The sequence below is a fragment of the Marmota flaviventris genome, chromosome 7 (genome assembly GCF_047511675.1).
Source record: "Marmota flaviventris isolate mMarFla1 chromosome 7, mMarFla1.hap1, whole genome shotgun sequence".
Taxonomy (NCBI): Eukaryota; Metazoa; Chordata; class Mammalia; order Rodentia; family Sciuridae; genus Marmota; species Marmota flaviventris.
The window spans coordinates 98,352,204-98,365,956 of NC_092504.1; the positions used below are offsets into that span (position 1 = coordinate 98,352,204).

The 13,753-nt window shown below is 31.2% G+C and overlaps 1 protein-coding gene across 7 annotated transcripts in view; it reads right to left on the bottom strand.

Annotated features, from left to right (window-relative positions):
- Rap1gds1 (Rap1 GTPase-GDP dissociation stimulator 1) overlaps nucleotides 1–13,753 on the bottom strand; it is a 149,655-nt gene that overhangs the window by 72,895 nt on the left and 63,007 nt on the right. For all 7 annotated transcript variants that reach the window (XM_027926690.2, XM_027926689.3, XM_071614527.1 and 4 more), the window contains exon 4: nucleotides 13,561–13,686. In XM_027926690.2, the coding sequence (XP_027782491.1) occupies nucleotides 13,561–13,686 (126 nt within the window). The remainder of the gene's footprint in view (nucleotides 1–13,560; nucleotides 13,687–13,753) is intronic.

The window sequence follows — 13,753 nt, forward strand, 5'->3', positions numbered from 1 at the left end:
AAAGAGAACAAAAATTTGATGTCAAAAAGGGGGCTTTCATATCCAGAGGTTGGCAGCCAATGACCTAAATATAAGAGTAATTCCATATTTTGTAATTCAGATATATTGGCTATTTTGACCTGTATGATTGCTTATATGGGATTTTTTTTTTTTTCTGTTACTCTCAAATATACCACAATTTAATTTTGTCAACTACAAAACAAAATACTATTTTTCTGGAGCAGAGTAATGATAACACACATATAACATTTTTAAAGATAAAATCAAAAGATATTTATGAATTCTACTAGGGAAGAAAATTAATTTCTGATGCTTATATTTCCTCCTATCATTTAGCCAAAACAGTGAATTTTTACTGTGTGCTTAAAGACATATTCAAATATATTTTAAGCTTTCAAATGAAAAACCTAAACCCATCAACATCTTTTGGAATTCTTTTTATGTTCCAAGTGCAGGTAAAATCCACAAAAAAAAAAAAAAAAAAAACTAGATACAAATCAGAAGCTATAAATATTACATCAGTGAAATTACCCAAATGAGTCATGAGGAAAAAGTCACTATAATTATTAAATACTCATGTATCAAAAAAAGCACAACATTTGCAATTTCGTGACATAATACTATATTCAGATTTAAATGTTGCTTCTATACGGGGACATTTTTAAGTATTTATGTATTTACTTGTGTAAGACCAGACCAAGAGAAGAAGAAAAGAAACAAACTCATTTCCCAAAGCATCAGTGTCACAGATGCAGTTTAAAATTAGGTCATGGCAAAGCAATTGGTGGACCCACGTAAGCTGTGCTTGCTGAAATTAGTATTAATTTCTGTTCTCCAATAGATTTCTCACATCAGTTAAAACTGTTTGATAATTCTATTTTTTTCAGAAATCTCTTATATAATAGAAGGTCCATTAATGGTACAACATTTGCTAAAGAAATTACTCATGTTTCTTTGCTCCCTATATTTTTATGTCTATGTTATTTTATTGGCAAATCACTATCTATTCATAGTCATTTTGTTAAACTCAAGAATTTAACCTGAGTTGATGATAGTTCTATTTCTCAAAAGTGACAGATATCTACTCTACTCAGTGGGGAAAATGTAAATTATTCACCTTTACATAGTATTATTTTTTATATTCCCTCTTAGCCAAGGGAAATGCTTGCAACTTGAGGAAGAGACAACTCTGATCAAAAGCAGAGAATGTTTTCAGTAGTTCAGTTTGGTTAAAAAGAAAAACAGAAGAGAAAAAACAAAACATTATTTAAAAAACAGAGGACAATATGTACCATTAGAGTTTCAACAGGCAGACTAGAAATTTTCTGTTTTCTAACTCCAAACTTCACCTTTAACAGGTGAAACAGGGTGGTAAAAGAAAACAGATTTAAACCATACTCACAACAAAAACAAACACGTTTTCTTGCAGAGCTTTATGAGTTAGACTTTTCCTACCTAGCTAAGACCTGTTAATCAGGAAGGAAAATTCCAACAGTCATTCAGGAGGTAACTGGGTATCTCAGATACAAAAATAATTAATGTAGTGAACATACATGATTTCTTATTGAACTCAAGTAATACCATCTATTTTTGTCCTGCACAACATTCTCACATGTTACTTCCACTCTCATAGCTATAAAATTAATAACAATTACTAAAAGAGCAATACTCTATGTATGTTTTCCCTAAGGCGTTACCTTTCTAATAATATAGCACTACTTAGAAACTAATCAATCATTGGATAAAAAGTGACATAATTTATTCTTTGTCTACAATTATTTAATATAAAAATTTATAAAATCTTAAATTTCTTAAATCCACTTTAATAATAAACAAACTTGATATCAAATACAAAAATGGAAAAATCATAGTTCATCAAAATGTAAATTATCCTAAGGGTTACCTAAGTATTTAACATTGCTTAAAGCTGGTACAGGACTAAACAAGAACCAACTAAACTGGTAATAAACAACTCAATCTGAGGACTATCTCACTTCAGATTTTAATTTCATTTTCTTGCCTCATTATACCTGGCCCATTATAGTATTTACTACATCACACCTGGCCTATTATAAATACTTCCTGATCTCTCTGCCTCACATCTCTTCCCATTTCAATGTAAACTATATGATGGCACAAAACTGAAACTATCAATTTCTGTTACTTTTAGTAGCTCTTTCCTGTCCACACATCAAAATACAAAATAGTTCCTTAGCTTATACTACACACATTTTAAATTGGCAACACACATTAGTAAATGGATGTAAAATCAACATTTCTAACCACGGAAGGCCCACACATTACCATTTGTTTGTTTTTCTATTCTATATTTAAAAGACCCAAAAAATCATATGTTCATGACTGTTTATAACATGTCCCACACATCCCAAATTCTGAACTCTCCCCACCCTGTCATACATCCCAAATTTCAAACTATCACCTTGATACTATTATGAGCTTAATTTCTCATTTACTGGGAGGGTAAAGGCCATGCCAGGAACACTATAATCACTGCCCTCTTTACTAGTTTAATTTGTAAAAATACCCTCACATATCTTCTCTCATTTTTCTCTAAGGCAGAAATGTCCTTTCTGGATGTGAAAAAACATCACTCACATGGAGCTCCAAACAGGCAGGGGTTTCTACTCTCAAATCAGATAAAGTGGACTTCAAACCAAAGTTAATCACAAGAGACAATGAAGGCCATTTCATACTGCTTAAGGGAATCAAACAACAAGAAATAACTGTCATAAATATTTATGCTGCAAATACTGGAGCACCCATGTACATCACACAAATCCTCCTCCAAAATCAAGAATCAAATAGATCACAATACAGTAATACCAGGTGACTTTAACACACCTCCCTCAAAACTAGATAGATCATTCAAATAAAAATTAAATAAAGAAGCTACAGAACTAAAAAATACAATTAATAATCTAGACTTAACAGCATATAGAATATTCCATCAATCAACGCCTGAACACACTTTCTTCTTAGCAGTACATGGGATCCTTCTCTAAAATAGATGAAAAACCAAGTCTTAGCAAATACAAACAAAGAGAGATAACACCCTGTATTCTATAAGACCATAATGGATTGAAATTAGAAATCAATGATAAGACAAAAAGTACAAACTACTCTAACACTTGGAGACTAATTAATTAACTACTGAATGATGAATGGAAAGCAGAAGAAATCAGGGGTGAAATAAAAAAAATACTTAGAGGTAAATGAGAATACAACATCAAAATCTCTGGGACATGTGAAGGCAGTCCTAGGAGGAAAGTTCATAGCATTGAGCTCATTCATTAAAAGAGTAGAAAGATATCAAACAAATAATCGAACATGATATCTCAAGACACTGGAAAATCAATCAATCAATCAATCAACACAAAAAATCAACAGAAGACAGGAATTAATTAAAATCAGAGCAGAACTCAATGAAATTGAGATTAAAAAAATTTTAAATCAATGAAACAGAAATTGGTGTTTTGAAAGAATAAACAAGATTGATAAACCCTTAGACAAGCTAACCAAAAGAAAGAGAGAAAAGCCTCAAATAGTTAAAATCCGTGATGGAAATGGAAATGTAGTGGCAGCACTACTGAAATACAGAAGATAATCAGAAACTACTTTGAAGATTTACATTTCAATAAACAAGAAAATCTTGAAGATATCAACAAATTTTTAGGTACATATGACCTACCCAATTTGAAACAGGATATAGAAAATTTAAACAGATCAATTTCAAATAATGAAATTAAAGAAGAATCAAAAGCATACCAACAAAGAAAAATCCAGGGCCAGAAGGATTCTCAGCCAAATTCTACTAGGCCTTTAAAGAAGAACGAATACCAATTATCCTCAAATTAGCCCACAAAATAGAAGGAGGGAACTCTTCCAAACACATTCTATGAAGCTAGTATCACCCTGATACCAAAACCAAACAAAGATACATCAAAGAAAGAAAACTTCAGACCAATCTTAAAGAACATGTGTGCAAAAATTCTTTTTTTAAAAAATTATTTTTCAGTTGTTGATGGACCTTTACTTTATTTATTTAGCCATTCATTTATCTATCTATCTATTTATTTATATGTGGTGTGTGAATTGAACCCAGTGACTCACAAATGCTAGGCAAGTGCTCTTCCACCAAGCTACAACCCCAAAATTCTTAATAAAATACTAGCAAATTACATATTAAAACATGATAAAAAGATATATAGTGTACCATGATCAAGTGGGGTTCATCCCAGGGATGCAAGGTTGGTTCAATATACAGAAGTCAATAAATATATCACACAAATAAACTTAAAGACTAGAATCACATGATTATCTTGATAGATGGAGAAAAAAACATTTGACAAAATACAGCATTCATTCATGTTCAGAACACTGGAAAAACTAAGAATAGATGGAATATACCTCAACATTCTAAGAGCTACGTACAATAAAACCAAAGCCAACATTATTCTAAACAGAGAAAAATTAAACTATTCCCTCTAAAAACAGAAACAAAACAGGAATGCCCACTTTCACCACTTTCATTCAATAGTCTTTGAAACTCTAGTCAGAGCAATTAGGCAAAAGAAAGAAATAAAAGGGATACGAACAGGAAAAGAAGAGCTCAAACTATTTTTGCCAATGACATGATTCTATATTTAAAAGACCCAAAAACTCCAAGCTTCTAGAACTCATCAACAAATTCATCAAGTAGCAGAATACAAAATCAACACCCATAATTCAATTGTATTCCTATAATCCAATAATGAGTCAGCTAAAAGAGAAATTAGGAAAACCATCCCATTCACAATAGCCTCAAAAATAAAATAAAATACTTAGAAATCAGTCTAACAAAAGAGGTAAAGGACCTCTACAATGAAAACTACAGAACACTAAAGAAATTGAGGAAGACCTAAGAAAATACAAAGACCTCTCATGTTCTTTGATATTGATATTGTACAAGTGATATTGTCAATGGCCAGAGTACCAAAATCACTATGCAGATTTCATCTCACTCCAGTCAGAATGGCAACTATCAAGAGTATAATTAACAACAAATGTTAGCGAGGATGTGGGGGAAAGAGTATGCTCATATATTGCTGGTGGAACTGCAAATTGGTGCAACCACTCTGGAAAGCAGTATGGAGATTCCTCAAAAACCTAGGAATGAAACTATTCTTTGACCCAGTTATCCTACTTCTCAGCACCTATCCAAAGGACTTAGAATCAGCATACTACAGTAATGCAGTCACATCAATGTTTACAGCAGCACAATTCACAATAGCTAAGCTATTGCGCCAACCTAGGTGCCCACCAACAGATGAATGGATGAAGAAATTGTGGTACATATATACAATGGAATATTATTCAGCCATAAAGAAGAATAACTTGATGGTATTTGCCAGTAAATGGATGGAACCAGAGAATACCATGCTAAGTGAAATAAGCCAATTCCAAAAAATCAAAGGTCGAATGTTTTCTCTGATCTGTGAAAGCTAAGCCACAATAGGGGGAGAAGGGGAGAAGTTCAGTGGATTAGTCAAAGGAGAGTAAAGGGAAGTGAGGAGGGATATGAATAGAACAGCAGAATGAACTCTCTCTCTCTCTCTCTACATATATATCTCTCTCTATATATACATACATACATACATACATACATATATAAAAATAGCTAAGTGAATCCCACTATCATGTACAACCACAAGAAGGGGGTTCTAATTAGAATAAGATAAAATTCTATGTTTGTATAATTATATCATAATGAATTCTACTGTGATATATAAATTCTGTAAAAATTTTAAAAAGAAAAAAAATTCACAAGACGAAGAGTCAATTTTTGGAATGGAGAAAATACTTGCAAATCATGGATCCAAGAAGGGTTAACATTCCAAATATATAAGATATGCATGTAAGATAGGAGCAAAGAAGCTCTTTAGCCCTGTTAAAAATGAATAAAAACATGAATAGATTTTTTTTCCTAAAATATAAAAATAGCAACAGGTCCATAAAAAGTTAATTAATATCATTAATCATCAGAAAAATGCAAATCAAAACTACAAAGAGATATCACTTTATACCCATTATGATGGCTATCAAAAACACAAGTATTGGCACAGGTATATAAAAAAAAGAGCCCTTGTACAGTTTGTATAAATGTAAACTGGATAGCCATTGAGAAAAACAGAAGTTACCAGTGAATTAAAATACAGAACTATAATATGATCCATAATCCCACTTCTCTCTAGAGGAAATGAAATCAGGATATCCAAGAAATATTTCCAAACCCATATTCGGTGTAATATCATTTACAATTGTCAAGAAATGAAAACAACCTAAGTGTCCACTGATGGGCAAGTAGACCAAGATACCATGACTATTTATACACCCATACATACACATACTGAAATAGCATTCAGTCATGATAAAGGAAATTCTGCCATTTGCAATAATACCGATGAGTTTGAAGGACATTATGCTAAATGGAACAAGCCAGATACAGAAAGAAAAATACTCTTACATGTGGACTCTTAACTAGTCAGACTGATTGAAAACAGAGTAGAATTGTGGTTGTCAGGGGTTGGTAGTTGGTGAATGGGGGAAATGTAGAGATATTAGTCAAAGGGTATAAACTTTCAATTATAATATGAATACATTCTGGGGATTTATGTATAGCATGGAGGTTACATTTAATGACAATGCAATGCATATTTAAAATTTACAAAAAGGATCGCTCTTATGTGTTCTTACTACATGCATATATACACATTGGTAACTATGTGAAATGAAAATAAAAGTTTTAACTTGATTGTGGCGATTATTTCACAAGTATGTGTATCACATCATCAACTGTACACCTTAAATATATACAATTTTGTTTGTCAAGTATACATCAATAAAGGTGGAGAACAAATAAAAATGTTTTTAAATACCACAGTATCTTTAATTAAGCAATATTTTCTGTCTTCATGTTAATCTTAACTGATAAAACACTTAAACAGCTAAAATTCATCTACCTTTACTTTCCATTCAGGAAGAAAAAAAAGGGACTTTCTTGTTCTCATTCCAATTATACCTTCTGTCAGAAATTCACTTTGTCCTTGTCCAATGGATCCTATCCCAATAATATGAATTTTCTCTACCTAAGTCTTATTTTGGGGTTGACTTTTTAAATGATTTTTGTCCCTAATTTTTGGAGGGGAGGAAATAATAGTACAGGTGACTTTATGCTTTACTTTAACTGTACAAATTCAGTAAAAACAAAAGAAAGCATATTTTGGATTATGCTTTAAAATTGTGGGTTTTTTGGGGGGAGGAGGGAGGTACACACCATTCCCCTCCCCAAGAAAGGATAATAGAAACAAGTTGATTTTATATGTATAAATCCTAGATATAGGGAGTTTTGGAAATTTTTATTTTGAAATAATTAGTGGCTCAGAGAAGTTACCAAAGAAGAAAAAACAAACCAAAAATGATCCAAAAAGCACAAGAAGGTCATGTGTAGTTGTGCATGGTAGAGTAGGCCTTTATTTCTATGAGTAGGGAGGATGAGACAAGAGAATTTCAAGTTCCAGGCCAGTCTGGAAACTTGGTGAGACACTATCAAAATACAAAAGGGCTGGGGCTATAGCTCAATGGTGAGCCCTGGGTTCAACCCCTCAGTACCACAAAGGAAAAGAAAGAGATAGAGGAAAGAAAGAAAAGAAAGATCTTGTATATATTTCATTCAGATTCCTACAAAGGTAACATCAAACAAACTCAAGGACAATAGCCCAACCAGGAAACTGGTTGGTAACATCTACAGACTCTATTCAGATTTCATCAATGTTTAAAGGCACTAGTGTATGTGTGTGAACATGTATGGTTCTAAGCAATCTTATTATAGGTATAGGTTGATATAATGTTAGCAGTGTGGTATTTTAAACACTTTCATGCAAACTGGACTTTCATCAAACTGACAATAAACTTAACAACAAAGATAAACACATTTTTTCATCTTAGATAATACAACTTGTATGTTTTATGAAAGGAAGAAAATGACCAGAGATAACAAATGAAAAGTAGAATTCTATTTTGACTTCACACTCAACTATGCAACACATTCAAATCAAAACTTCTTCAAATTTTAAGGTTGTATGCCTGAACCAAGTTCAAACCATCCAAAGCTAACATGTTTGGGCTATGTTTCACAAATAAAACTGTTCTCACTAACAAATCATTATTTCTTAGATTCTACTGAAGATTAATACAAGAAACAATCACTTGGAGAACACTTGGGCAAGATTTGCAGAACTATTTTTGAACACTCTATACCAGTCAATATCCTTTACAAGTTTTAACTACGTACATACAAAGAATCACTGGTGAACTAAGGATATCCTATGGATAAATTCCTTCTAGCATTTTGTCTGTTTATTTAAGAAATGGAATATTTCTTTTCAGCATGAGATAAAAATTACACAGGAAATCAATTTTTCACTTTGGCTACCAAGAAGCTCAAGCTTTCTCTGTAATTACGTATCTTACATATAGTTAAGTATATTATCCCTTATTCCTCCCAGATTTATCTTTGCCTCCTTTTCTGGCTTTCATGTCTTCATTGTAAATATTTTTGTGTGTGTGTTTGTGTATATATTACATTAGGCTACAGCACATTTTTTAGAAACAATCATCACAGTATTTGCTTTCATAAGTAATTCATGATCTGTGTGATACTTTTATATATAAACCTTATTTAATCCATATAATAAACCCAGTTTACCAATGAGAAAACTAAAATCAGAAAGAGTAAATAAAAAATTTAGTAAGTGCAGAGCTGGAAATCATATCCATTTATGTCTGCCTTCTGAGGGCATAGTAAGATTTTGAACATTTATAGTTATATTAATTTTTATACCATAATTATATTAATTTTCCTAAGCAATAGACTATTTGATTAGTTTCTAAAAAACAGCTGCAATTAGTACTCTCATCATCTGTTTCTTTTATTCTGCCAAGCCCACATATTTAATGTGTACTCTAACTACCCTCAAGCTATGTTCCTTTGTTCACATTATTTTTTCTACCACATTAAAAGCTTTTGTGCATGAACCTTTTAGAGTTTCAGATAGGGTTACAAAACAGTATCTACTTTATATACTTATGGCATCTTTACAATGAAGTATTTTCATGTGATTATAATTACAAATTATAATTTCTCTAAAAATAACAGCACCATATAGTTGTTTATTCTTGAATATATAATGCACTTTGACAACAGACTCAAAAAATAAACTGGTCAAAGTTAAGAATCTGATTTTTGTGTTACTTACTGGTTGACAATTTCTACTTTATTCTAAAACTAAATAATGAAAAAATTGGCAATAGACCTACAAAAACTTTTAATAACATATCAAATAATCTAATGAATATCATTGAAATACATATTTATTTTTAAAAGCCAGTCAAAAATAGTTCCCTGTTAACTACAACAGTTGCAAATATACTTCGATTACATGGGCAATTTCAAAGCATGTCTGTACTATATTAATACATAGTTATCTGACCAACTTATTTTAAAAATAGTGTAGAAACACTATTAATTGTTTTCATCATTTGCAGTCATAACCATACATTCTCTCTTCTTCCTTTACATAAAAATAGTGTAGCACAGTAAGAATCACTAATATACAAATGGGTACATGCATATATTTGAGCATCATTTTTACTTATACTTGAAGTCAATTAAATAATATTTATTTTATTTAATAAACACTGTTTTTGGCAAGTCTGATTACTAACTCCTTCTGAATATTTACTCTTCAGTAATTAAGAATATAATTTTATCTTTTCTACCATGTGAAACAGCCTACCATATAACCTTTCTTCCTTAAGTGTACATATGTTTCCAATATGGAGCTAATTATATAATATTAATTTTATTTCTGTAAAGAAGAATATTTAATTTTAAAATGTTCATGTGATTTTTCCTTTTGAATAAAAAAGACAAATATTTAATTTTATGTAAGCATTTTTTCCTGCCTCTACTAATATTTTTTTAACTAATGTATCAAACACTCAGTTATTTCCTGACCTCAGGCAAAAATATTCACAAACATGGAAAACTCAATCTCCAGACACCAAATTATTCCCTGAAATTATAAATACAGGATGGGAACTTGAGGCTTTTCAAAATTACAAGACCATTTAACTATATCAATTTAAAATGTGCACAGGTGTATAAAATAAATCAATGAAAGAATTGAATGCCACAAAGATGGCCATATAGGAAGAAAGCAACACTCATTTTTTTTTATATCACCTTTGAGAAGAATGTGTGATTAATAGGCCAAACAATGTATTTCTGAAATATGATACTGTTTCTCTTTATTTAAAACCACATTCCTGAGCATTTCCTTCTAAATTGAAATATAACTTTTTTCTCTTCTTTCATCTGAAAGACGTCAAACCTCTCATAAAAAGAGTTATTTTGACAAAGTTAAAGAGCAAAAGTTTTAAAATGTTGTTTATATCAAAGTCTATTTGGATACTTCGAAAGAGAAACTCATAAATGAAGGTTCTTAGAAGCTATTTGGGAGAAAAAAAAAATGAGCAGGCATTTTAAATGAAAAATGTTCCCAATCACTGATTCTTTCATCTCCATATGTAAGAGGGGGATTGGGATTCAAAAAGTTCATCAGCAACAAAGCCTTACTCTGTCCCATTTAGTAGTTATGTCAGCCTGTTACTTGCTGTTAAGATTATATAAGACCGTTTTCTTCCATTAGGAAGAGTTCCTAAAATGGGAGCTGTCAAAGCTGTTAAAACTGAAATCTGACCTACTTCTTTTCTAAAGATTTCCATGAATTTTATGATATTTCTTTCTACAGAGGGAGCTTTTCCTCCTTTCAGATAAACTATATTAACTGTAATATGTCAGCATATGCTTTATTTTGTAGGTGTCAAAATAAAAACCTATAACACACACGCAAATTTCTTGATTTTTTTTCCTCCAATAGTGAATTGCTTACAGTACTTTCTGTATACATCAGATCTAGTATCTTCTGCAACCTACTATCATTCTGAATAAAATCACACTAAAAAGTTGTTCATTTGGAGTAAATAAGTAAAATGTTAAGTCAACCACTTAACTTGACAAGTAAGTTTGATGAAATATAAATGTGAATTTTAAAACATACTATATTTGGAAGAAAAAACTTCCATGTATTTACGAGGCTCTCACATATAGTGTTCTATTTTTCTTCAAAAACGAAGCATTACCTTTTTGAGAGGGAAGAAGGTTGATGAATTAATTAGAATGAAAGCCATTAAAAACTTAAAAAAGAGAAACTTATCTTTTAGGTTTCTTAAAAGAAAATAAATAAGAAACACATTTCAGGTAAATTCATAAGTAACCATACAAGCATCACATTTACAGACTTTTATATCATTCTTGAAATTTGAATATAGACTCTTATGTTACTATAATAATTCTGAAGAAATCATTAAGTCCACAAAAACTTAATTTAAAATTAAAAGGTAATAAGCAAGCATGCAGTCTTATAGAAATTATATGCATAAGACAGCACAGCATGATGAACACATTCTCATCATATGACTTACAGCAATAAATCAGTTCTTATATATACTCATTTTTAAGAAAGCCAACTTCATTTTCCTTAACCAAGGCCTAAAAGCATAAAACTATGGCTTGTATTCACTATTCTTAATTACTCATTTAAGCAGAATTTCCATTGAACTAAATGAGGATGAAGTAGTTATAAATAAGTGAAACAAAAAAATTAACTTCATAACTTAAAGAATATCCACAAAACTTTATACTGTGTTTCTCATAAGATATAAAAAATGGATTTGGTAAGCACGATAATAATAAGACTTCAGCTTCACCAAAATGATAGTCTTATTAACTGGAAACTTATTACTCTAACTTCAAGGATTCTTAGAGTACACAGGAAATAAATTACTCTGTGTCCACAAAATATACTGCAGTATTAGATGAAAGATCACTCACTGGTTTTCTATTTTGCCGATACTAAGTAAAATTCCAGGAAAAATGTCCTCAAAACAGATAACACTCCCTATGTTTAAACAATGTACAATTCAAGAATAACTATGCTGAACAAGGCTTAAAGAATTCTTCGGGTAGCCTTAACTTCTAGGAAAAAATAGGATAAGAATAAAAACAGTAATAGTCAATACTCTCCAACTACATATCATTAATCCTTGCTTATTACGGTGTAGAGGTCTTTTTAACATTATATTGCTAAAAATAAATCATAAAATGTATAATGGTTCATTCTTGAAAGTTGTGATTATAAGGTAGAATGTTTAATAAAAATCACACACATGAAAATACAAAATTATAAACATAAAGCACTAGCATTTTGTGAATAAAGCTAATGCTCTAAGATAAAACAAACAGGAGCAAAGAAGCAGATAGGTAAATTTATAGGCAGCACTGGAGACTAGAAACTGTAAGTTAAAATTGATGTAAAGACCCTCACATCCTTAGACATGTTACTGATACTTCAAACTTAAGGCTCATAACACATTACAGAAAACAGAAGGAGAGGAGAACAAATGAGGCTAGCTTTACCAGTCTATTATAATAACTAGAGTTTCATTTTTTGTTCTCTTTCTTTTATCATAAATTAATGTTCATACTCTTACTTTCCACCTGGCTCTTAAGCATGAATCACTTTTTTAAGCACTGATAAAAGGGTCACACATTTTGTGTTTGTAATAAAAACTCACTTGAGATATTAACTCAACAAGGAATTTAAGCATTAAAAGTTATACTAGTTACATAAATAAGACTATATTTTCCAGGAGGCTTTAAAAGTGAATGATAAATATGTGGTTTGGGCTTAGAAAAGTCTAAGGAAAATCAGGTTAAGCCTAATTAAATTGGTTACAACTGAGGATTTTCTGTACTTTGTTTATATATAGGAAGGAACAATAGAAATCATAACACTTTTGCAATACACATATACCCAAATTCTTGTTTCTCTTTGTCCAGAACAATGTGTTATAGAAGGTGTTGAAGATGACAATGGCACAACGACAAGTAGCAATGGAGTCAATGTGAATGCCAATCTAGCTTTTGAGAAGATAATGGGTTTTCTGAATATTTTCAGGGTTTTCTGAATATTTTCACTGAATACAAAGCAATTAAAATTTTATTTGGACGGACTCAGAAACTTTAAAAACTGTCCATAAGCATTCTCATTTGACACACATCTTCAATAAACCGTAAGGTTAACGCATGTATTCTTGCTTAATTTAAAAGCCCTAATTTTAGAAACATGCTTATTTTTGTCAGAAAATATCTCTTGTGGTAACAGAGGAAGATAATTAATTTCCTGTCACTTCTTAGTTATGAGCATGATGACTTGCAGGCCACAGTTGTTCTGCTACATGAGCAGAGATAAATCATGCTAGCCCATGTTAATGTATTGGTCAGCCTAGAAAAGCCAGTCCTAACACGAAAATGCAATTAATCCGAAAATCACAATTCTTAAACATTTACAAATGCATTACTGACAACTCAACACTTACGGCTATCGTAACATATGTTTCCTAGAGCCCTGCCAGTTTGCAGCAGCACTTCCTGGTCTTTGCTATTTAGCAGCTGTACCAGTGGTGAAATCAATCCAGCATCCACACATGGAATTCGCATGAATTCTGAAAATAAAAGGCATACTTAATTAAAATTCTACAATTTACATAAACAATTCCCATAGTAAAATAA